A 26,359-nucleotide genomic window follows, 5' to 3' on the forward strand; every position below is an offset into this window, starting at 1 on the left:
ACACATGGTATTATAATCTAGAGACCTAGAAACATATAAATCACAATATCAAGTGTACATTAAAAAGCAACTAGACACATGCAGAAACAGGAAAATTACTGATCTCTGAACCCATCCCAGACAAATTAAATTAGGATACTTGGGGATAAGATCCTGGTATCAGTACTTTAATTACTGTTACGACTTTTAAAGATACCCAAGTAATTGTAATGAACAGACAGAGAGAAGAATCACTGCCGTGGACTATACTCAAGTATTAATAAGGCAAAAATTGCAAAATGACCAAACAGGAGACTAGCCAATTCTGGAAAGTATACCTAGTGGGCATTGGCCAAAGCAAGACAAATGCTGTAATACTGTGTTCTTCCCTTACGAAGCCTTGCTTGCAGCCATTTACTCTTATTTTTGAAATCCTCTTAAAGGCAAAGCTTTAATATAAATACAACTTGGTACATTCAGAAAAAACTACAAAACTTTGAATATTAAGTAGCAATATGAAGAAAATGCTCTAATGTTACACGAAGAAAAGGAAAAACTTTTAACAGTTGAATAAAATTCAGATATGGGGAGTCACTATTTTACAGGTCTACTGAAGGGTTGCCCTTAAATAAAATGTACGGATTTAAAAATAAGGGAGTATGGCTATAACACAATTAAAACTGAGTGTATTATTTAGAGCTCTTAAATAAAAACAATGATGATGCACTCAAATATATTAAATAAGCCATTCTTCCAAATGGTTAACTGCATCCAGTGTAATTTCTTCAAGTTAACTTTACTCTTTTATATGAAGGACAAAATACACCACGCAGAAGCTACTTGTAGCAAAATTTGGTCAGTTAATTCTCAAGAAAAACATTTTCAACAGAACTATACGTTTAGTGATCTGCTGATGTCTTAAATTTTAATTCATTATTCATCATCAAATCATTCCCATATTTTTTGGTATATATTTTTTTATCATTCCCGTATTTGTTGATATTTTTTTAAAGTGCAGAGTGCTAGAAACAAGTTACAGTTACACATGGACAATTAGGGTACTACATTTTTTGAGATCTAGTAGTAAAGCTTTGATCAAGATTTCACTTTAAGTCACTGAAGCAGCAGATGTATAAGGCAAATAGTTTATGTGTTGACACTTTCATACACTTTGACTAATGGCATTCTTGCAAAGGAACAATGAATGAATATGGAGGATTAGGGAAGTAAGTTCAGTTTTACAATTATAGAAAACCAAACTGGTAAAGATAATTCTCTAACATTATATCCCTGAGATTACACTATTGATTTTTAGGTGCTTTCTAATGAACTCTGAAAAAACAAAGCAATGACCATGTCTAAGGAAGCTCCCTAAGTTTAAAGCTTATTCTACTATAGTATTAAAGTGCTATTTATTTTTGTATCTTTAGTTTCTGCTCTGAGATTGAGAAAGCTAGAAAACAAGCTAACATCAACCTTAATTTAAATTAAATTCCAAGGAAGTAAGAATACACCAGGGGAATCTTTCATTAACATACAATCATTGTTCCACTGAAAAGCTCAATAAAAATGTATTAAAACAAAATGAAACAAAAACCAAAATATAAAATGTTTTGACATCATCACACTCCAAATCAGATCATTCCAAATATGAAATCTGATTAAAAAAAAAAAAAAAAGAACAAGGTTTCTTTCAGTGTTGTGGTTAATAACAGAATTTGCATATGTACTTAAAACAGAGAATTTCATCACCAAGAGGTAAGACTGTAACGACTGGACTGTCACATGAAAACAAATCCACCCACAGATATACTCCCCCTCCCCCTTTACATTTCAGCCACCAGTATGAATGACCCAAGGGCATCATCTGGGAACAACACATTCAATTCTACTGATATTTAGGAAACATCACAGAATGAAAAGAAATGATCTGACACACCACCATAGATTTCCTGAGCTCAAAATATCCAAAGAATTAGTAAAAATGAGCCTAAGCTTGAATATCTTAAATTTTTTTTTTAATGTTTATTTATTTTTGAGAGGGACAGAGACAGAGTGCAAGCAGGGGAGGGGCAGAGAGAGAGGGGGAGACACAGAATCCGAAGCAGGCTCCAGGCCTTGAGCTGTCAACACAGAGCCTGGCACGGGGCTCGAACTCATGAACTGTGAAATCGTGACCTGAGCTGAAGTTGGACGCTTAACTGACTGAGCCACCCAGGCGCTCCAGCTTGAATATCTTAGTAAGTAGTTTTTAAAATAAAACCAACTAGCCCCTTGGTAAAGTAAAAATATTTTAGAAAACGGCTATTTAGTATATAGTTCCCAATAAAAAGTTCAATGTCTTTTTGCTCCTTAATGTTTGAAAAATACATTTTCAATACATTTTCTTCTTGATTTGAAAAACTGAGATCCAGACAAAATATGGTTCAAAATCCAAACATTCAATAGCCTCAAAAACTGACCACAAAGGTGCTATATATGGTAGCAAAAGCTGCTTTTCAAAAGAGAATTAAATTCTGTTGGTGTTATTACCATGTCAAAACTGAACATCATTATTTGTCATAAAATGGGTAATTATGATCATCTTTAAGAAAGGTTACAAATATCTTAAAAAAAAAAGGTTACAAATATATGAAATATAAAACAACACAACCAGCACAAACTACATTATGGTTGCACTCTATTAAAACTAAAGAAGGTAATCTCCTTATAGTAAAAAGATACAAAAATAAAGTTGTAATAATCCAGAAGGTTAAATATTTTAAATATTAAGAATGGCAATATGAAAGCAGAACAAAAGAAACTAGACCATTCAACACATTTTATTTTTTGACAAGCACACTATCAATTTTACATTTCATTAAGGTACTCAGATAAAATCTATGACCTTCTAAGTTAAAACTTTTAACACTTCTTCAGAAGGAAAACTGAAAAGGCAGTCTGTACCTACGGGGTATGCTTTTATGAAAAGTTATCCTCTTTACTGCCCCTTCTCTCATCCCCAACTACTGCCTTTAGGGGGCTACCATGCAAATAGCTGAGGTCTACTGTAGTCTTTTGTTGAGGCTACCAGTTTCTCAAATAAGAACATGGGAAGCATCTTTACTCACCTATTCCCCCTTCCAATCCAGTATAATCAATAAATCCTGAAGGTTTTATTGCCTAAATCTGTTTTAGAACTGTCCCTTCTCCATTTTTACTACCAATATGTTGGCTTAAGCCCTTTTATCTTGCCTCTGGAAAACAGCAATATATTTTTCTGGCAACCGTATTCCCCTCTGTCCTATCAATTTTCCTTCACACTGACAACGAATGTAATTAAAATACAAATCTGACGCCGGTTCATTGTTTATAATCTTTTAATTTTGTCCCCTGCCTATAGAACAGAGTCCAAACTTCTTACCAAGGTACATAGGCCCTACCTTCCTAACCAGCACCCTCTCTCATCATAACCAAGCTATCTGAGATGGCCCTCTTTTTCATGACTTTGCCTTTTCACTATCTTTGCCTTATCACTGGGAGTTTATATGCCCTTAAAAGGCATAAATGGTTTAAAAGGTTATATGCTCTTCTTTCTGTGTGCGTTCATAGCACATAAGTGTATTTTGTTTACAGCATGCATTTCACTGAATTCTTTCAGGAAACCAATGCATCTGGAAGTAATAAAGAAGAAACTGTACAGAAGGGTATAAAAGAAGTAAAAATTTTCCTCTGCCTCCTACCTGCTATTCAATAACTTTTAAACTGTTTTTAGTTCTTCTGTTAGTAATGATTAACATGGTTATATCTACAGTTCTCAATATATCAACTTAAAGAGATTTATTGTCTTCTTTTCAACTTTTAGCTTATTCCTAATTCTTTTAGTGGTTACCTTCCTAACACTGGATATTATGCGTTAGTTCAGTAAAATATCCTGCCAAATGCATTCTAGCAGCCCAATTTCCATGCCTATTTCTCTACCTGACTCCTCGATGACAGTGACTATTGTCTTATTTTGACATTCTCAAAGCCCATACCAAGAGGAAATATTTATGGTATAAACAAAGTTTATTTTGACTCTGAGGTAGGTATGTCTAGAAATGTAGTTGTAAGGCAGCCTCGATCATGAATTACTTTAAGGGTTTATTTCCTTTTTAAATATGGTAATCTGCAAATGTGACAAAATGTTTTAATATGCATAGATAGAACCTTGATCTGAACTTGTTAAATACCTAAAAAAACGGACTACATTTATTTATTTGAAAAAGAGAGAAAGAGAGAGAGCACACGTGCACAAGTGAGCTGGGGAGGGGTAGAGGAAGAGGGAGAGAGAATGTTAAGCAGGGTCCATGCCCACAACAGAGCCCAACACAGGGCTCGATCTCATGACCTTGAGATTATGATCTGAGCTGAAATCAAGAGTCAGATGCTTAACTGACTTGAGCCACCCAGGCACCCCGACTTCCTTCCTTCCTTCCTCTGTCCTCCCTCCCTCCCTTTCTTCATTCATAAAATTTTTTTTTTCTTTAACATTTATTTATTATTGAGAGACAGAGCGTGAGCAGGGGAGGGGTAGAGAGAGTGGGAGACATAGAATCTGAAGTAGGCTTCAGGCTCTGAGCTGTCAGCACACAGCCCGACGTGGGGCTCAAACTCACAAACCGCGAGATCATGACCTGAGCCGAAGGTGGCCGCTTAACCAACTGAGCCACCCAGGCGCCCCTTATTTTTTAATTGAAGATAGATGAAATGCCACATTTAGAAAACATTAAAAAATTAGTATTTTCAGTTCAATGAAATAACTACATAAAATATTTTAAAACTTCTCCTACATAAATTATACATTATTTATAATCATTTATTAGCTGAATGACTTTAGGCAAGATCTCCAGGCCTTAGACTCAACTATGAGATGGGATAATAATTGCACTTACCTCAGAGTTGTTGTGAGGATTATATAAATTAATTAATATAAAGGGCTTGGAACAGCAGCTTCACATAATAACAAATGTTAGTAGCTATTATTAAGTAAATATTTGTGTTATTATTTTGTACCGTTGCTATGTAGGAGTCTTGGTGATTCTTTCACTGAACTAGAACTGTTGCCAAATATTCAGATTTAAAAAAAAGCTTCTCTGTGAATAATGTTTTAATACTATAATTAGAATAATCTACTGAAGACATATTTTTGTTTCCTTTGAAGAAATAGCTCATGTATTGATGCTACAGACACACTACAAAAGAGAAGCTATTTTAAGTAACTGTGAAATTTCTTTAGCGACGACAATTTCACGCACAGTTAGCTTAACCTCCATTTCATCCTTCTATGTTTTACACACCAGTAGCAGCTCTACCAGTAGTAGACAGGCTAAAGCTTAAAGTATGCCACTTTCTTGAATAATGCTGTTTAAGCTGACTTCTAAATTACTCTCAAACCAGCTACAGATTTTCTATGTAAATTGAATGTAACTATATGTTTTGATGTTCTTTTCCCTGAATTATGAAATATTATATGAAATATTATTGAAAATGTTTGTTTGGGTCTTTAGGCCAAATTTGTCAATATATCCTTGAGAGAAAAAAACACGTAATGGGAGTCATTAAAGTCTATGGTAAACTGAAAAGTAAAGATTTAATAATTTAAAATAAAAACTACCAATGGAATTACGTTAATTATAAATGCAAAAGGGACCTTCAAAAAGTCAGTCTGGTGTTTTATATTTAACTCATTCATTTTCTTCCAGTAAGTCTGTGAAGTAGGTATTACTATTCATATTTCTAAGATGAAAGGGAAAATAGAAGAGGTTTAAAAACTTGGGGCTCTGGAGTCAAACAGACCTGAGGTGAAGTCGGGTTGTGGCACCTGATTGCTTGGTAATTCTGGACAGATAACACTGTAGTTTCCTTTTCTGTTAAATAGGGGCAGTAGTATTTACATTAGAGAGTTGTTGGGATTAAATAATGTAGGTAAGATACTTTAGCATATAACCAAGGTATAAAAAAACACTCAGAGGGAAGCCAGTGTAATACTACAACAAAACTGAAGATTCCAAAGCAACTTGCTAACTCAAAGTCACAAAACTAGTAGTTGAGATAAAAATTCAACTCTTTCAAAAACTTTTGTAAAAAGAAGGGGACAGACTTTTAATAAACTGTAGATATTAATATTTCCTCTCTACTGTCTTTGGCTTGCTGGGAGTGCATATAAATGTCAAAAGAAGAGTACTGTACACATAGAAAATGGGAATGTTACTATATAAGCTAGTCAATTTACATTAGTCTAACTCTAATTAGGTAATGGAGTAGAAGGGATGCAGGGGAAGTCGAAGAGATCTAACTATCTTCTTAAAATTATTTTATGCACTCCTTAGGTCCATTTATTCAAATCTAGTGTAATCATTACTGAAGATAAGTATTTTTCAAATATTATCTGACCAGTATAATTTTAGATGAAAATAAAGCCCCTTTATCAAATACCAGAACTGTTGAGCTATTTTCCAGAACCAGTAATGGTATAAATTGATGATCTGCAGACTAGGGTTCTACTTGTATTCTGCGAATGAGACCAAGATGTTCCAAAATTCAAATTAAAAAAATCTCAATCTGTAGAATTTTTTTTAAATCACTTTTAAGCTTTTCTCTTCCAGAATTTTCTTAAACCTTTGAAATCCATAACCATGTATTAGATCAAAAATATAAGTAGCAGAGGAATGTTAGGAAAAATACTTGTAATTAGTCCAATGACTTGTTTGTTCACAAAGCAATCATTTTTATATTACAAACATACACTTTATTTTCTTATAATGTTATTTCAAAGAATCCCATAGCTTCAATCTGATCTACCATCTGAAAAACTTTGAAAGCCAGTAATATATTTTATTCTACACTGATTTTTAAAAGGGTCTCAATTAATTTCTGGAATAGGTTTATCCTAAGAAAAGGCTTTGCTTTATAATGGTTTTGAAATTTTTTTAAGTAGCAAAACCTTTTCTCTTCAAATGCAATTTTTATATGCATTTAATAATGATGAAAATGGTACACATTTTAAAAATTCGTATTTGTAGTATTTTCCTTATTAAAATACGTCAATCAAAAATTTGAAACCTATGGTTATGTTTGACAATTTATTTCTATATGTTGTTCCACATAAACAAGTAATTGTGAACGGTAAGTTTTCATACTACCAATTCTGTTATCGTATTTCCTCTTGTTCTTGATTCAACTGATTCAGGAGCTCAAAAGTGGAGTAAGAGAAAATTTTGCTGCTAATTTTTAGTACTGGCAAATCTAATAGTTCATGTTGTATTTCTTAACTATTTTCTTTTACCCTACTTTGCCAAGAGCAATCATTATAATTCTATTCTTGGAGTCCTCCAAATTTTATATTTTTATTTTTCAAAAAAAATTTTTAAACAATTTTTTAAATGTTTGTTTATTTCTGAGAGAGAGACAGAGCCCAAGCAGGGGAGGGGCAGAGAGAGAGAGGGAGACACAGAATCCAAAGCAGGTTCTAGGCTCTGAGCAGTCAGCAGAGAGCCGAACGCAGGGCTTGAACTCACGAACCATGAGATCATGACCTGAGCTGAAGCTGGATACTTAATGGACTGAGCCACCCAGGAGCCCCTTGTTTGTTTTTTCAATCAGCAAATCAGATACCACCACCAGACCCAATTATTTACCTAGGATTTATTACATGCTGGGACTACTCTAAGCAGTGCATTTATAAACTCATTTACTCCTCATAACCAACCCTATGAGATAGTAACTATTATCTCCAATTTATAAACGAGGAAATAAGCAGAATTATCAAGTAATTTGTCCAAGATCATCAGATGAGTAGCAAAGGACTTTCTGAACCTAGAGAGTTTGGTTCCAGAGCCTGTGGTCTTAAACACTACTCTAAACTCCTTCCTGATACAATCAAGATTGAACAGCAAATTAAGTTGAAATCATTTGCTTACTGGTTCATATTTTTTAATAATTCAGGTAAGTTGATTTTTTTCTCTCAGAAGGTACTCTGGTGGGCGCCTGGGTGGCTCAGTCAGTTGAGCGTCCACCTTCGGCTCAGGTCATGATCTCGCCATCCCGAGTTCGAGCCCCACGTCAGGCTCTGTGCTGACAGCTCAGGGCCCGGAACCTGCTTCAGATCTGTCTCCCTCTCTCTCTGCCCCTCCCCCACCCACACTCTGTGCCTCTCTCTCTCTCTCAAAAAGTGAATAAACATTAAAATTAAAAAAGAAGGTACTCTGGTTTGGTCATTAGCCAGATCTTCACAATGATCCCTCAGAGATAAGGTAGGTATAAATGCAGAATAGGAAGTACTAAAAACCAACAAAATAATGGATTTAATTAAATAATAATTAAATATAAAATATTTTGAAGGAAAAAGGAAAGCAGTGCAACTACAAGCATCTTGATGAACCAAGATCTTAAAGAGAACAGGTACTAGCTATGGAAATAGAGGCATACGATTAAGGAGAAATATAAAAGTTCTACAATAACTGCGTCCAGAAGAAGCTGAAATCATTAAGATATGAAAACCTTAAATGAATGAGGACACAGGAAAAAAGCACCCAGCTTCCTTAATCAAGGTCAAATTCACAGAACTGCAAAGATTATAAAAAGATGAGAAAAATAACCCATCTATTGGAATACTACATTTAATCTTATAAATCTTAGATAATGGAAGCCAAAAAATTTTTTATAGAAAAAAATAGCTGATCTATGCTTATCTTCAGGAAAATCCCAGGAAACTTTTAATCTGATGGTCATGTATGGTTTGAAAAAAATACCTATTAAGGTTAGCAGTCAGACTGGGATCACTTGAAATCTGTGCTAACATCTCTTTTTAGATACATTTGGGATGTTTACGAAGTCCTTATAAATAAAATAAACAAATGAAAGATCTATACTTCGATGATAATAATTGTTATAAATGGATAACTGCCAACATAAAGACAAATCTCATTTTTTATACTCAGCATGTGTAAGTGAAATATATGAAAGTCTTTCACAAGTGTCGACAAAGTTCAAGTATATTTTCAGCGTGTGTGTGCGTGTATATACGTATATATATACATATATATATTTTAAATTACCTTTTCTGTCTACCAATACATAGTTGATCAAGTAACTCCCTGGCTTAAAAACTTCCATGGCTCCCACAGCCCTTAAGATAAAGTCCAGACTTCTTGGCATGACTTGTGAGACAGGATGTCCTGGTCTCAGGACTGTCCTCTGGAATCCTCACCTGCCACCTTGTACTCTGGGTCCCAGTCTCCTGTAGCCAGAGATGCCACTTTGATTTCCTTTTCTTCTGCTCACCTGGGTACATTTTCCCTCAATTCTCAAATTATGTTTCACCTCTTCCGAGCTTTGTCTTCTTTCCCCCCAGCACACCACACCTATCACTTTGGGTTTACCTACCGGCTTACTGGTCTACCTCCCCACTGATTGTAGGGACTGCCCTTCAATATTCGTATCAATAGAGTCTGTCTAGGTGTTTGGTATATAGAAAGCTCTCAATACATGTTTAATGAAAAAAAAAAAATCAACTTTTCCAACTTAGTAAAAACAGTCTCATTCAAAGGCAAAAACTTATGAAATACTACATGCTAAAGCCTGTGGATTCAGAAATAAACTGTCCTAGACTTCAAAGAGCATAATTTATTGGAAGAGAAAAGCAACATAATATAGTGAAGGTTAAGTGCATATCAAGGTATCCTCAAGTGTTTTTGGGAATACAGAGGTACAGCTAACATAACCTGAGAGTGCTAGTGGTGGATAAGTAAGGGAATTGAAATTAGGGAAGCCTTCCAAAAAAGAGGGGAACAATTGAGCTAAATCTTTAAAGACAGCCCAAGTAGAATTTGTTTACTCTAGGAATTGAGGGGGGAAAAAAGTAAGTTATCTATGGGATTGCTTACCTAGTCTCTGCTCTTTACTGCTTCATCTGTCTGTGCCCCAGTGCAGCATTTCACGTAGCTGCTGTGGCAGCCAACTGGCCTTACATTATTCCATAATCTTAGCTAATAGTCAGTGACCGAACTTGAGCTAGAAAAAAATCCCTCTCTGAAATATTTCAAAAAAAGTAAACGAGGAAGAATTAATCCCCTTCTCATGGGAAGAGCTAAAAGATACAACACTAAGGAACTGGCAGTTACTATGCCGTCCCACCACAAGGAGAAAGCCAATCAGTAGTGGAAAAAACAAAACAAAACAATGGTCCCTTCCCTTACATCCAAAGATTCTACATATGAACTAAGCTGAAGTTACTCATGCTACTTAGTAATTACTAACTGTATATATATCCTTTCTTTCATTAGTTTATGTTTTTTCTTCAAACTACAAATTAGTACACGCTTCACAATTAAGCCAACATCCTTGTTTGTAAATGGTACTTAGGTACATAGTTATGAGCAAAATTAGTAGGAATACAGCTTATCAAAAAATTTCATTCTATGAAGACTTAACATAGTCCAAAGTAGGATATAATTTAAAAAAAGATTGTTTCTTTACAATGTCATGAGTGCCACCACAGATGTATGCATAGAAAGTAGTAAAGGTGTGACAGATATGAGGTCTGAAAAAGTGGTATTTGAACGGACATTTAACAAGTAATAAATAGCAACTGTCCAAAAAAAGGGGAAAATTTCATTCTAGCTAGTATTATGATGTTTAGTAGGTCCTTTATAATCAAAATGAGTAGGGGAGAACAAGATCAAATAAAAATAATGGAGTACACATTTGTAGAATAAGGGATTTCAAAGACATCCTATGCTATTAAGTTTTGTTATTGTTATTATTTTTTAAAGCAAACTTCTGGCTATCAAAGGCTAAATTTAGCCTGTGAAATGAGTAAGTATTACTAAAAACAATTAGCCTCATCTCTGGAAAGACATATCAGCTCTGGAAAGCATACAGCTAAGCAAGAACCAAAATGAATATTCTGGTTGCACTTATATATAAGTTAGGAAAACATTGCTGTTTGATGAATACATTTACAATTTTCTCTCCTAAAGAATTTACATTCACAATGATTTACACACATACACAAATGTATTTAAGTATTTTCAATGTTTTTAATGTAAGGCACTAGTCTATATATTACAGATTTTTCCTTTTAAATTAGAACTAAATTTAACTATGATTTTGTAATTTTTTAAAGTTTATTTATTTGGAGGGGTGCCTGGGTGGCTCAGTCGGGTAAGCGTCTGACTTTGGCTCAGGTCATGATCTCGCAGTTTGTGAGTTCAAGCCCCGCATAGGGCTCTGTGCTGACAGCTCAGAGCCTGGAGCCTGCTTCGGATTCTGTGTCTCGCTCTCTCTCCGCCCCTCCCCTGCTCATGCTCTGTCTCTGTCTGTCTCAAAAATAAATAAAACATTAAAAAAAAATTTTTTTTTAAGTTTATTTATTTTTGAGAGAGACAGAGGGAATACGAGCAAAGGAGGGTAGCAAAGAATCCCAAGAAGATTCTGCAGGGTCAGTGCAGAGCCCGACATGGGGCTTGAACTCACAAACCCACGAGATTGTGATGTGAACTGAAATCAAGGTCTGAGCCACTCAGCCATCCCAACTATGATTTCAAAATTAAGCCTTAAGCCAGGGCTAAGATAGAAAAAAATATTGCACATATTTACCTATGATCTCATACCAGTAATCCAGAGGGCAGTACTGCACACATTAAATTAAGTACTACTTCTATACTTTAATGTGGTTTGCATCTAATATGCCTTGCCCAATGCCATACTTTTATATGTCCAGCAATATTTCTAAGAGTTTCTGGCATGTTTTGGTTCCACTAGGCTTCTTAAAGAAAACCACTCATCAATTTTGTGCAGCAGTGTGCTAGCAAAAGCTTAATGAGAAGTATATTGTAGTAATTAGGAGTAAGGAGTAAAGAAAATACAATGGAAACAGCATAAAGTCATATTAGGATAAGACCCACTTGTACTTACATACAGTAATCATTTCAGCTTGTAATTAGTTAGGCATACTAACTGGAAGACTACTTGCCTACGGTTACTGAGCTGTAAGTGGTCAGAATTATCAAGATACCACACAATTAATGATGAAAACTGAACAGGAATATAATTTGAAGTGTGTGACTCAAGTTTGATTCTAGTAAAAGTATAACATAAAAATAGTATACTAGGGGCGCCTGGGTGGCGCAGTCGGTTAAGCGTCCGACTTCAGCCAGGTCACGATCTCGCAGTCCGTGAGTTCGAGCCCCGCGTCAGGCTCTGGGCTGATGGCTCGGAGCCTGGAGCCTGTTTCCGATTCTGTGTCTCCCTCTCTCTCTGCCCCTCCCCCGCTCATGCTCTGTCTCTCTCTGTCCCAAAAATAAATAAAAAATGTTGGAAAAAAAAAAATAGTATACTATTAGAGGATTACTGAGAAAGGGCAGTAAATAAAAATAGAGTATATGCACTTGGTTTACAGTTTAGGAATATTTGATATCACTTAAAGTAGAACCTCTCAATTTACCCTTAATTATAAGACACTGTCTGTGATGAACACTGTTTATTATAAAACATTCCTTGTTCAATTCTTGTAAGTTTGGTATCTTAGGAAAGAATTGTTGTCGGCTAAGCAGTAGTATGGACCATAGAATAAAAGCACTATGACTAGAGGATGACATATAGATTCCTTCCTCAATTTGTCCCATGTGAATAGCTCATTTAAAAAAAAAAAAAAAAATTACACCCCAAAAATCAAGTGGAAGGGTTTTACTAAACTAGTCAAGTCATACATTTTAAATCTACTTAAAATAAAAAAAAAAAAGTTTTTTTGATGTTTATTTTTGAGAGACACAGAGAGAGAGAGAGAGAGACAGACAGACAGAATCCGAAGCAGGCTCCAGGCCCTGAGCTCTCAGCACAGAGCCAGATGCAGGGTTTGAACCCACGAACTGTGAGATCATGACCTGAGCCAAAGTCGGACGCTTGACTGACTGAGCCACCCAGGCGCCCCTACTTAAAATCAAATTTTTAAAACTTCTTGTTTAGACATGACCCACATGCAGTGAAGACTAATTCCTATGTATGGAAATCTTCTAAACATGAAAAAATATCAATGGTATATGTGAATCAAGAAAATGAAAAAACACAGAAGGCTTGGAACCTATTTCTGGGACACCAGGAATTTCAGGTTCACAACTAAGAAATCAAATATTAAAGGGGCACCTGGGTGGCTCCGTCAGCTAAGTGTCTGACTCTTGACTTTGGTTCAGGTCATGATTTCATAGTTTGTGAGTTTGAGCTCTGCATTGGGCTCCATGCTGCCAGTGGCAGAGCCTGCTTGGGATTTTCTCTCTCACTCTCTCTCCCCACCTCTCTCAAAAGAAACATTAAAAAAATGAAAAAAAAATCAAATATTAAGTAAGTTTTGCTTAAATATTAACATTTAAAGCTTGTTTTCCTTTTAGAACTATAAAACTATATTCTGTGTTAGAAACAAACCTTCACTACCTAATAAGATAGAATTATAGTCTGAAAGCTTTCTAAACTCTAACACTTCAAAATAGAATTCAGTATGTACAAGTGAAAGAGAATATTAAAAGGAAATCTAACACAGAGATGTGAACTTTTTTCCTTACTCTGAACAAGGGAACTCACTAATTCAGTTTTATTTGGCTTATATAAAGGATCTTTTCAGGCCACCTTCTAATTTTAAAAAGTATAAGGGCTTTGATGAAAAGCTTTAAAAATTGAGTGAGCTTATTATTAATCTGAACAATGAATCAAAACATAGCTGATTTTATTGGACAGTTAGAACTATCTATCCTTGGCTGTTTTCAGGTGTTAAAGAGGAGATTAGGTATCTGTAAATATTAGTGATAGCTGTGTAAATTAACACAAAGCTGTCTAAATTAACAAAGAATTTTCTTTGTTAACCAGATAAAAAGTTATAGTTTACTGCCTACAATTATGTGCCAGGTAATAGGTGCTATACTTTCGCCTCAAATTTCATTGTAAAGACAGAGTTCTTCTTACAAATGAATATAAGCATCTAATTAATTCTTCTTTGTCATCATGTGGCCAGAAGTTAGGAAGACGGAGGACTTTAGGATCCAATCATGCTACAATAATTTGGCAACCTCTCTGCTGAACAACCATGATAGAATGAGGTCCTGGTATGTAACCTTACTTTTCCTTCCTATTTGTTTTAATTGATCGAGTGGGCCAGACAGAAATCAGTTGAGTTTTTTTTTTGTTGTTTTTGTTTTTTTTTTTCCAACGTTTATTTATTTTTTGGGGGACAGAGAGAGACAGAGCATGAACAGGGGAGGGGCAGAGAGAGAGGGAGACACAGAATTGGAAACAGGCTCCAGGCTCTGAGCCATCAGCCCAGAGCCTGACGCGGGGCTCGAACTCACGGACCGCGAGATCGTGACCTGGCCGAAGTCGGACGCTTAACCGACTGCACCACCCAGGCGCCCCTGTTGAGTTTTAAAAAATACAAAATGTAAAAGCTAGAGACTTCTTTATATTTAACTTGATTAAACAATTTAGTATTTCACCTTATCTCAACTACACCAACTAATGGAAGAGAGATCCTAGAAAACAATACCTTTTTTGTTTCAAATTGTGCTTCTTCCTGACAGCATCCTCTACAGTCAGGATCCAGCTGAAGCAGGTTAAACTGTCCAAGAAGATCACAAGAGCTGCAGAGTAAGTTGCTGGAGAAGCCCAACTCTCTGCAAGCCTCCGATGAAAACTCTGCCCCAAGTGCACACACCTGAAAATAAAAAAAAAAAAAAAAAAAATGAGAAATAAAACATTATTGCACATTTGTATCACAAAACTTCCCAGAAAGGAAAAACTAGGGTTATCCAAATCTAACACACTGGAGATGAATTTCCGAAATGCCTCATTTAGAGACAAACTGTTAAATATTTTTGAACTCTATAACCTTAGATGAGTCTTTGGCTCTTCCTACTTCCCTCACAATTTTTTTCTTAAAAATTTGCTATTTTTCAGCTTAGCTGAAATATGAATTAATATGCTTTCTTTGTGATGTGTATATTACATACAATACCTTTACTAAACACTCAAGTTTTTTTTGAAAAGGAATTTCCTTAGAAGATAAACCAATGCCCCTGTTGATATGGGTCTATGGAGTAATACTAACTTCTAGACTTCTCTTCATTCACATCTAGCAGTGGAAAGGTGAAGAGGATGGAGAAGAGCAGGAGCACATCAGAAATAAAACTATGGGGGCACCTGGGTGGCTCAGTCGGTTAAGTGTCCATTCTTAATTTCAGCTCAGGTCAAGATCTCATGGTTTAGTGAGTTCTAGCCTCATGCTGGGCTCTGTGCTGACAGTGTGGAACCTGCTTGTGATTTTCTCTCTCTCTCTCTCTCTAAAAAATAAACATTAAAAAAAAAAAAAAAAGCAATGAACTTTGGGGATTAGGTACCAGCTCCATCACTTAAAAGATGATGTGACCCTGAGCAAGATAACCTCCCTCAGCTTTAATTTCCTCACTGATAAAGCAAGGACAATAATGCTTACATAAAAGAGATTGCAGTACAGATGAATGAAATGAGTTATGTAACCCATCAAAACAACCGGCAAAGGTGGGTTTATCTGTTCTCATCCCTTACCATTGTCTCATGCATGTCTCAGTGAATATGGTATAGCTTCACCTAAGGTCAATCTCTCTACCTGTGCTTTGGAGTCTATCTTCTGCCATCTCCACAGGGATTTTAATTTAGTCGGTAACTCAATTCTTCAGTGTATTCAAACCTTATGGTTCTAACCACTTTCCCCCACCTTCTGTCATTTCTGAATTGTTACTATAGTCCAGCTTCTGATCCTACCACTTGACTAAACTTGCCAAAAATCATTAAATGCAAAGATATTCAAAACTGTTCTGGCTTTAGCTGTTCCTTCCATGGGCATGTCTTCCTTCTCCTCCTTTTCTATGCATGCATCTCTTAAGCACTTCTGTTTCCCATTCTATTTTTGGCTTTTTGTTTGCTTTACATATATTCTATAGACGACCGTATCTTTCCCAAGGCTTCAAATACCCACTTATTGAAAACTCTTGAGTCTTTTTGAGTGTCAAACTTCCAAAGCCAACAGCCTACCCGACTTCATTATGTTCCACAGGCATTGCAAATCAAAAAAACTCCAACAGTGAAACTTACCTTTTCTGCTTAAATCTATTCCTCCCAATGTATCCAATTATTTTAGTAAAATGGCACCATTTTCCCTGACCACCTAGTTGCTGAGGTCAGTCATTCTACATTCGACATTCTTCACCATTCTTACAAGCAATTAACAAGTTTTGACAATTCTATTTCTTAAAGAGCTCTCAAATCATTTCTTGTCTCAGTGGCTTTAATGGTCACCACCAGTCCTACCTTTCTTTACTTCTCCAATCTCATTCTACTTTTCAGCTATAACAAATTCCTGGAAGAATAAAACTCCCACTCATACATTTGCTCAAATTTTTCTTACATCTAAGGCTCCTTTTTCAACTTATTTCAAGAACCTGATTAGTATCAGTCTTCCAGGAAGCCTTCTGTGTGTGTGTGGTGGGGGGGGGGGGGGCGGCGGAGTATGAGATCCTATCTTTAGCCATAGTAATTTTCAGAGGAAGAAATCTGTGCATAGGTCTAAGATGGTGCCACTCATGACACTGTACTATGTGAATCTAGAGTTGTCTGATTCCCTAGTACTGTGAACTCTTTTGAGGGCAAGCATTAAGTTACCTGTTTTAATAGCACTTGTGCTAGTTCTCATGTGTACTGAACAAATGAATTGGTCAAAACTACAGCCTCAAGTCTAGAGGAATTTCAGATTGTTTGACTGCAATTGGTTCATCTTCTAGACCAAGGGTATGCAAACTTTCTGTAAAGGGCCAGATTAGTAATTGTGTTAGGTTTTGGTGGCTAAATGGTTTTGTTGCAACTACTCAACTCAGCCATGGCGACACAAAAGCAGTCACAGAAAATAACAAATGAGTGGGTGTCTGTGTTCCAATAAAACTTTACATAAACAGGGTTAGCTGGATTTGGGCCACCAGCTGTATGTAGTCTGTCAACCTTCTAAGCTAACCAGGTAGATCAAAATCCAAGGACATCTGCCAATATAAAAACTAAGTAGTGCTGGCATACTCTCCCAAAATGCTGATCATCCCACTGGTCTTGTGTTAGTCAATACCCTAATTTGATACTTGATACATTTTTTACCTTATCTCAGTAATAATGTGGGATGTGTATAATATTCAAATAGATCAAGTATCCCAGTCTCATGGGAGGCACCTAAGATACGTGCTACTCTACTACGAATAAAGTATTTCTTCATTAGTAAAGTGATATGCTTGATCTACTTCACAGGTTAATTTGTATTTTTCAAAGATGGCCACACGAACATATATGCATCATCCCACACGATGTTCTTTCAGTGTGACTGGCAGTCCTCTACTGCAGAGTAGGAGTCTATTTTCCCTCCCCATGAATCTGGGCAGGGGCTTGTGACGGATTTGACCAGAGTGCAAAAGAAGTGATACTATGTAATTTGAGGGTAGGTCATAAAAAAGGAAACAGCATGGCTATTGGTCCCACATTCTGTGCCTCTGTCTCTCTTGGAACATTCAACCTCGGAACTTAGACACCATACTGTAAGGTAACCTAAATTAGAGGGATAACATGGAGATTCCCATGTAGATAGCAACTGAAGCCCCAAACTGACAACAATCATCAACTAATAGACATAGGAGAAAAGAATCTTCATTATTTCAGACCCCCGTCTTTCAGCTGAGACACCAGGGAACATACAACTCATCCTGTTGTGACCTGTCTGAACTGCTCACCCACAGAATCTAAAAGCAAAACAATTTTTTTTTTTTCAACGTTTATTTATTTTTGGGACAGAGAGAGACAGAGCATGAACGGGGGAGGAGCAGAGAGAGAGGGAGACACAGAATCGGAAACAGGCTCCAGGCTCTGAGCCATCAGCCCAGAGCCCGACGCGGGGCTCGAACTCACGGACCGCGAGATCGTGACCTGGCTGAAGTCGGACGCTTAACCGACTGCGCCACCCAGGCGCCCCAAAACAATTTTTTTTTATTCCACTATATTTTATGGTGACTTGTTTTGCAGCCATGGTAATTAAAATAGGCAATAAAAGTGAAATCACTTTGAAACTATGAACTGCTTAACAAATGTCAAGAAATTGTTATTGCCAAAGCAGGTTTAACAAAACAAAAATCTCGAATGATCATGCAGTTGTGTTATTTGGTTTTATTCTGGCATTTATTGAGCACCTACTAACAGGTGGCATAATATGCAAAACAGGTGTTTTGGAGTCTGATGACATCTTGATTCAAATGTCAGCACAGAGCAACCTTACTTCTGAATTTCTGAATACGAATAATTACTATTTATCTCACAAAATTTTGAGGATTAAAGGAGAAAAAGTACTGGCAGCATCTAGTTTCCTAGCCAAGACACAGTAGGTACTTAATAAATGTTAGCATTATTCCCACTTTCCAGTGCTCTTAAAAACCTTCTTAAAAAAAACACAACACACTACTTATGTTTTAATCATTAGACACAGGATAGAGGACAAGTGTAGTGAAGTTACATTCATGAGTTTCATGAATGAACTACTTTCTAGCTCTTCTATCATTAGTTTTGCAGACTCAATGCTTTGAATCTAAGGAGATCGGAACATATTTAGTACTTCACTAATAAATATCAAATGCTAAATAATATAGGAGTTCAAAATTATAAATGTATGATGATCTTTTTATTAGCAAAAACTGTACAACATTTAAATGGCCACATTAAGGCCACACATTAAATTTTAAAATAATCGGCCACACTTGTAAGAAAGACACAGATTCTAAGGACACGGTGGGATAACCCTGTTTGGGATAACCATTTAAGTTTAACTTTCCCTAATTCAAAGTAGGATTGACAAGCTAAAAGACTCCATTCTTTCCTTCATGCATTACTCATGATTTTTCTGGTATCACTATTTCTTTCTAGATGAGGGTTGTTGTCAGGGAAACTGAATCAACCATATTGTAACATTACCTATTCAGGCAGAAGTCTGGTATATACAACTTACTATACATACATATGAATAGTTGTCTCTTAACTTACCCTTAGTCTCAGAAAACTCATAAGTTTCTCATATAATTGTGAACGGATTTCAAATCTGAGACTAAACCAAAGGGATGGGATTATCGATCAATCCTATGAAAATAAATACCAGAAACATGGCCATTATAGCAAGCTCTTACAAAGCACCAGATATTCTGCTAATAAGCATTTTATATCATTACTCCATTCAATCTCAACCACTCTCTTAAGTAATTATCCCCATTTTACAGAGAAATAGAGGCTTAGGATAGTTAAGGTAATCTAAGATAACAGCACACAGGAGGTGGCAGCATCAAGATTGTAATCCTGATTGGCCCTCAAAACCCTCACTATGAGCTATTTCAAAGAATCCATGATGCACCATTTCAAAGAATCCATGATGCACCATTATTGTATGTACCACAAAGAATAATAACAAAAATGCTGGCAATTATAATCCTGTCCCCCAGACTGATGGAGGTGTTAACCTGTGAAGAAAAGGGGAATGAAGTGTTATGTTTCAGAATTAAAGATATACAGTATCATTCTGTACTGCTTTGGGTATATAGTGCCTTTCAAAATATTGAAGAAATATTATGAATGAGCTAAATGAAGACTTGAATACCACTTAGTTCTGGGTGCCCCAGAGAACAGCTCCCGTAGGCCATACTAAACTATTACTTTTCTAACGCTTAAGCATATTCAGAATGTATTTTCAGATTAAATCACTTTATATCCTCCCAGATGTCACCTCACTGGAATGCTGGTAACTATGCATTACTATTAACTTTAAATTAGAGATCTACAATGGCACAGTGATGAAAACTTGTCTAGTCTAAGGACTCAGAGGTTTAAATAAACAAAGAAGGAGCTAAATCCTCTAACCAACCCAGCAGCTCAACCTCAAGGTGCCAAGGAATTCTTTCCTCATTCTCTTTTCATTCATCTGTCAGGTTCCAAAGATTTGGCTTATTGTTACCACTGCCAACTACTTATTCTAGTTGGCCTCCCCCCACCCCCCGGCTTTAGACTAACTGGGAAATGCAGTTTTCTAACTTCTTAGTGTTTTACCAACAACCCTCCATGCTTCCCTTTTCATTCTCAAGGAATTTATTGACTTATTTTCTTAAAAATACTACTTATTACTGAAGAGACAGAAATACACCTTAGGGAAGTTAACAATTATTTCAACAAGGGTGAATTCCTCAGAACTCTCTATTTTTGGAGTCATTCTGCATTTGTGGGAGTGGGTGGGGTTCATCACCAATCTACACAAACTACAGATATCCTCAGGATTCTGATAGCAAGGAACAAACACAAGTGAACTAGGAAGCCATCCACATGTCAGAAGGATTTTAATGATCAGAAAGATTTTAATGAATACATACGAGGAACAATATAAAAAAACATCCCCCCAAAAGGTCTCTGTATTCCCTTTGGGTACGATCTAATTGGCACAAGAGCTGGGGGAGTGCACAGAGTTACGGTGCTGTTAAGACTGTGCATCTGTGTAACAGAGTATAAGATATGATGATAGAATATGCGAGGGAGAGAGTACACCTGGCTTTGCAAATCTGGAAATGGTATGTAAATTAAGCTCTGCATTTTATCTAAATACTCTACTTTAGGCCTGGTGAGGGAGAGCGTGGTATGGGAGATATGCTAAAACAAATGGCCCCAATTCTTCAGCTCTACCTTTTGGCTCTCGCAGTAGAGGTAAGATTTGGGAATTAAACCTGGCTAGACAAATACGTATCAGGTGAAACAGGCCTTGTTAAGAAATGTTCAAAATAGACTCCACCTTAAAAGCAACAGGGAACCACTGAATTTTAATAATGACAGTTCTAAGTTTTAAAAAGATGACTTTGGAAGCATCATAAAGATTGAACTAAAAAGGGGGAAAATGAAATAGGGAACCTTGTTTAAGGAAGCTGTTGTGGGAATTCCAGGCAAGCAAAAATAGTGGCCTGAATTTAGGTACTGCCTATGGAAATAGAATTAAGTAGACTGGCTTGGAAATTTTTAAGGGTTTAATGACTAATTGGATTCAAAGAGTGAAAGAGAAGAATTTTAAAATGACTACTTGCTGGGTTGGGCAATTGGGAAGCTGGCAAAGCCAACCATTTAGGTTCTGATAATTATAAGAGTGAGCCAGGAGGCTGTTATTGCTAAGGAGAGAGATATTGGTGGCCTGAATGAGGGATTAACAATAAGTGCATGCATTTGAGACAGATTTAGGAAGTAAAATCAACAAGACTTGGCAATTGCCTGATGTGAGAGATGTAAAGAAAGGAAAGAATCAAATATCCAACTTTCTGACTTAAATTCTGTGGTCACTGTGGTAGATTATTTAATGGCCATAAATTCCTCCTATCCTGATATGTATATTTCCATATACATATGAGGAGTATGTCACTCCTCCCATTTAGAAGTAGAGTCTGTTTCTCCATCCCTGAAATCTAGACCCGCCCTACGATTTGTTTTGACAAATACTGTGGGGTAGAAGTGATTGATATGTGTAATTTCAAAATATATGTAAATGCCTCCTGGGCTTCAGGAGGCATTGCGGCTTTTGCTCTTTAGGAGTGCTGCCTGGAGACTGCTATGAAAAGAAGCTGGGCTGGCCTGTTGGAGGCCAAGAGGTCACATGGAGGTGAACCAAGTTATCCTGGCTAACAGCACCAACTAAGAATGAAGCCATCTTGGACCCTGCAGTTCAGCTGACCCACAGAATTATGAGAAATCCTTGTTATTTTAAGCCACTAAGTTTTGGGGTGGTTACACAACAGTTGATAATTAAAGTGAAATGAGGGGAAGTCAACGTGAAATGTTATTCCTTATCTTTGCATGGTGGTGGACTCAAATTACCCAAGATAGGCAAAAAAACAAACAAACCAAACAACCCCCCCCCCCAACACAAAAACCAACCTCCAGTAGAAAGTTCAGAGAGGGGTCTTTCAGTAATTTCTAAGGCACCAAATGCCTGAATAACAGAGTACCGTAATATTAATCAGAGAAGTAAAAAATCCACCTTTTAGGTATGGTTGCAAAAACAGGCAGGATCTTCAATCCTTTTTTTTTTCTAATTTGACTTTTTATTGTATTTTTTGAGAGACAGAGCAGGAGCAAGGGTAGAGAAAGAGGGAGACATAGAATCCAAAGCAGGCTCCAGGCTGTCAGTACAGAGCCCGAAGGGTTTGAATGCAAGGACTCAAGATCATGACCAGAGCTGAAGTTGGACACTGAGCTACCTAGGTGCCCCAGGATCTTCAAACTCTTTGAGGAAAGTAAAGCAGGGGTGTTTATAGAAGCCTTCATGTATAGGTCCTAACTCCCTCAAACCTTGGATAAACCAATCAAACCAGGTCTCCTTGGAGAAAAATTTTCAGCAGGTTCAGAAAAATAAATACCTGAAGAATTACGTTGATTAATGAAGCAAGTAAAGTCTCCCACAGTGCCTAGAAAAAAAAGTTATTCATTCACATAGCAAAACATGGACTGCAAGATTCTTGGGAGGAATTAACCAATATTAAGTTGTACCTAACCCAACAGAAAAATAAGACAAAATTAGCTCTATCCCGTTCAAAGATTGAGAACGCATCTGTTGTGTTAATGGAGAAAAACTAAATAAAAAAGTTAACACTGCCCGATTTTAAACGAGATGAAGGCTATCGATTTTAGAAAATCAATTTAAAAAATTGTGCTTTACCACGGAGTAGTTCCTTTAATTGAAACGTCAAAAACCACAAATGGCACTAAAACGTACCCAACAGCACGTGAATAACATATCAGAGATAAAAAGGTTTGTCTAACAGTGAATTAGACACCACTAACAATTCAGGGGAAAAAGTAAACAGAAAATGTACCCTGAACCAAAGACTTGGGGCTTTCTTCTAAGATTTAGGGAGCCTTGTCACAAGGAACGGTAGGTAGTCCCTTGTATTTCGTCCATTTAAAAACAATCTTCATTCCTTTCCAAGGTCTATTGCCTCCCCCCTAGGCCCCCCCCCCCCGCCCCCGCCTCACTGTGTGGTTTACAGACTGTTATTAGCTGGAGCTCTGCAAAAGAAGATAAATACTACTCAAGATATTCTGAAGTCAGGAGAAAGAACCGCTAGAAACCCGGGCGGGAAAGGGAAAACATCAAATCAGGAATGAAGCCACGTAGCATTCCAGCCACAGCGGTGGCTAAGGAAACCCAGACCTCCCACCCTCTCCAAGTGTGGCTCCCATTCAGTACTGAATGTTCCGTCTTCCTCAGAGCAATATCCCCCACTCGCGCCTAGGATGCCGCGGAGATGATCTTCACTCACCGCTTGAAGTACAGCCGCCAAGAGCAACCGCAGCCCAAACGCCGGCCCCAGCCATCCACCAGGCCCAGCCGCCATCGCTACCATCTTCTGTAGGTCTCCAACTGCCCAGAGGACCCCGCAGCTAGGGGCGTCCACTCCAGAGCCTGATCCAAAACAGGCTACTAATGGCCGTTGCCATCAAATCTCTTACTCTGCAGAGACGCGTATTACCTAAGGGTATATGGAAGCTTAAAGATGGTCGAATACCTTTATATTTCATATAAATATAAAGTCGCTGGGTCCTTTCGATAACCCCTACCAGGCATTTTCCTAAGCTCCCAAACTTGTGAAGCTCCGCGTTCCTTCCTTTTATTCACGACATTTCGTCAAGCAGCAAGAAGCTCCGCCTTTGGCAGTCTAGGCCTGCCTCCTTCTCCAAGTTTACCCAATCGAATGTCGCTTTGGTTGACACCTGCGGCAAAGGAAACCAACCGTAACACGAACCAAGAGCAAAGCTCCGGGGTTCTTCGGTCCAATAGGCACAACGGAACGGGAGCAGAGGGTGGAGCCTCTGGTTGCCGAGCAGCGTACGTGGATGCGTGCGCGTGGTGGCTGAGGGGGATGGGCAGGGGGCGGAGCCGAGGGCGGCGCAGCCGCAGCCGCAGCGCTGGCTGAGGAGCGCGCGGCCGCGAGCAAAGGAGGGAGGGAAGGAAGGAAGAGAAGGAGGCGGGCAGGCAGGCAAGCGCGGGGGTCGGGGACTGAGGCAGTAGAGAGAGGCGAGAGCCCGGCAGCCGCTTCGCGCTGTGTTTGCTGCGCGGGCTTTTGGAGGGGGCGACCGTTGAGTCGATCCAGGAGAAGCGGGCACCGGCGGCGTTGGTGCTGGCGCCTGGGGGCGGGGGACTGGAGAGGCAAGAAGGGGGGTCGCTGCGGTGGTTCTCTCGCTGTCGCGCTCTCCTTGCCTTTCTCCCGGCTCGGTGGGCTTCCCCCGGCGTCTCACTCGCCTCCGGGGCCCCGCTCCCCGCCCCCCGCGGTATGTCTTGATCCCGAGCAGCGGGTTTCATGGGGCTCCTTAGGATTATGATGCCGCCCAAGTTGCAGCTGCTGGCGGTGGTGGCCTTCGCAGTGGCGATGCTCTTCTTGGAGAACCAAATCCAGAAACTGGAGGAGTCCCGATCGAAGCTAGGTAAGGAGCAGAGCCACTCGGGGCTGAGTGGTGTAGAAGGGGTCGGGCCAGGGAGGCATGGCAACCCGAGCAAGTGGGCTTTCGTCTAACCTGCGGTCTGGCTCGGGGGCAGGAAGCTGATAGAGCTTGCAATGAGAGCTGGGACTGGGGGCATCGAGAACACAAGCTCCAAGAAAGGTGTGAATTAAGCTTGAGTGGCGTGCTGGGCTCGCGAGGTCACGGGGCAGAGGTTGCTAGGGTGGGCTTTCCCGTGCCTAAGGGTTACCCAAAGTAAGCATTCCAAGGGGGAGACCGCTAAAGAAGACCGAACTCAGTAGGGAGCGGGAACTGCTGGAGGAGGCAGAAACGCTCAGCCTTGCGTGTTTTCTTGAGTCTGCCGAAAGCCCTGGCAGTGCCAGTCCAGGGGTGTGCTAATTGAGACGTTGGCACCTGGAGACAGATCTTTTGGGGATGGGGCGGTTCACGAAGGGATAGATGCTCAGAAATGGAGGGAGATACTGGGAATGATGGTGAGTAAAAGAAATACACTGTAGTGAGTTGCACTCTTGTGCTGGGGGCAGCAGGGGACCACACAACTGACGGGGGAAATAGGCTGCCAGGTAGGACAGGAAAGCAAATAAAAAGCTTTTCAGTGAGGTACTGAAAGGAGGCATACAGGCATTTAAACTTTTTTCTTTTTTTAGTGGAGCTGAATTTTGTTAATATTTTGGGCTTAAGAATAGGAATGTTGATGTACGTGGTTCCCGGCAATGTTGATGTAATGAATTTAGAAGAGGAGGGAACGCTAAAGGGGAATTATAGTTAGATTGAAGTTTGTGGAAGGAAAAGTAAGATTGTACAATAAATTAACCATATCCTTAAGTATCTTAAGGAGTTAACAGTGATTACTTTAATGAGAGAAGAGGTCTCAAGTACAAAATGTTGGAGTATGAAGTTGTGAAAGACCAGAAAAATGCACAGATAATAGGTACTTTCAGATTAGTAAGGAACTTTGGCATTTGGTAGGAATTTTGGATGTAGAGGGAGTGTTAAAAGAATGTCTGCGATACATTTTGATTAAAAAATGTACACGGCATTTAAAAATCAGCTCAAGAGGCTATAATTTGAATATGGAAAAGAAATGTAGTGTTTTTATCGGTACACTTTCACCTGTTGTTTTAAATACTTTTCGAGAAGCAAGCAATAAAATAGCAGCAGCAAAATCATTTAGACTGAGTAACAGCTAGATGCTGCTGTGGGTGATTATTAATATTAAGGAAAATGTATTAGCAAATAATTGTTACAAGTATAGCTTCCTATTTGCAGTTTTGGCAGACTTTGCAGAAAGCCTTGGAAACATTTTGAAGAGCAGTCTATCAAAGAGCATCAGATAAATCTAACTGAAGTGCAACTAAAGTTGAAGGAGGAGCTAAGGATAATTCCAGTCCTGAACTCTAGGGTAAAACTATACATACGGTTTTGAAGAGAGATCACATTTATTTACCATGATTTTATTAATATGTATCTTGTATGATGGAAAAATTGTTCACCTTACATATTGAAGGTTGGCCAGTACAGTTTTCCTTTCTGTTTGGATACACTTCGCAGCATTCAGGGTCATATTCTGGCCTCTTTAAAGACCCAGCTTTACAGAAAAAAAATGACTCTAGGAGAAATTTGAAAGTTATATTAAAATTTAGATTTGTACTTATTCTTTGTTATATTGCTCTTTAGATTTCTTAGACACATTACGCTGGTAAGGATAACCTCACTTTTTTATGTTCCTTTTTTGCCTCAGATTTTCTTCATAATACTTGAAAGTGGGTTCCATAGACACAACCTAAAT

At 38.1% G+C, this 26,359-nt stretch overlaps 2 protein-coding genes across 4 annotated transcripts in view; one reads left to right on the forward strand and one right to left on the reverse strand.

Moving 5' to 3' along the window:
- Positions 1–23,943, reverse strand: part of SELENOF (selenoprotein F) — a 59,422-nt gene extending 35,479 nt beyond the window's left edge. Inside the window, exons 1-2 of one of the 2 annotated variants that reach the window (XM_043575499.1) lie at positions 23,373–23,943; positions 14,531–14,698 (exon numbers count right to left, since the gene is read on the reverse strand). In XM_043575499.1, coding sequence (XP_043431434.1) covers positions 14,531–14,698; positions 23,373–23,456 — 252 coding nt within the window. In that variant the 5' untranslated portion in view covers positions 23,457–23,943. The remainder of the gene's footprint in view (positions 1–14,530; positions 14,699–23,372) is intronic. The other variant, XM_043575500.1, reaches the window with a different exon arrangement.
- Positions 23,944–23,974: 31 nt separating this feature from the next.
- Positions 23,975–26,359, forward strand: part of HS2ST1 (heparan sulfate 2-O-sulfotransferase 1) — a 175,059-nt gene continuing 172,674 nt past the window's right edge. The window contains exon 1 of one of the 2 annotated variants that reach the window (XM_043575498.1): positions 23,975–24,534. In XM_043575498.1, coding sequence (XP_043431433.1) covers positions 24,411–24,534 — 124 coding nt within the window. In that variant the 5' untranslated portion in view covers positions 23,975–24,410. The remainder of the gene's footprint in view (positions 24,535–26,359) is intronic. The other variant, XM_043575497.1, reaches the window with a different exon arrangement.

Source organism: Prionailurus bengalensis, chromosome C1, assembly GCF_016509475.1.
Source record: "Prionailurus bengalensis isolate Pbe53 chromosome C1, Fcat_Pben_1.1_paternal_pri, whole genome shotgun sequence".
Lineage (NCBI taxonomy): Eukaryota > Metazoa > Chordata > Mammalia > Carnivora > Felidae > Prionailurus > Prionailurus bengalensis.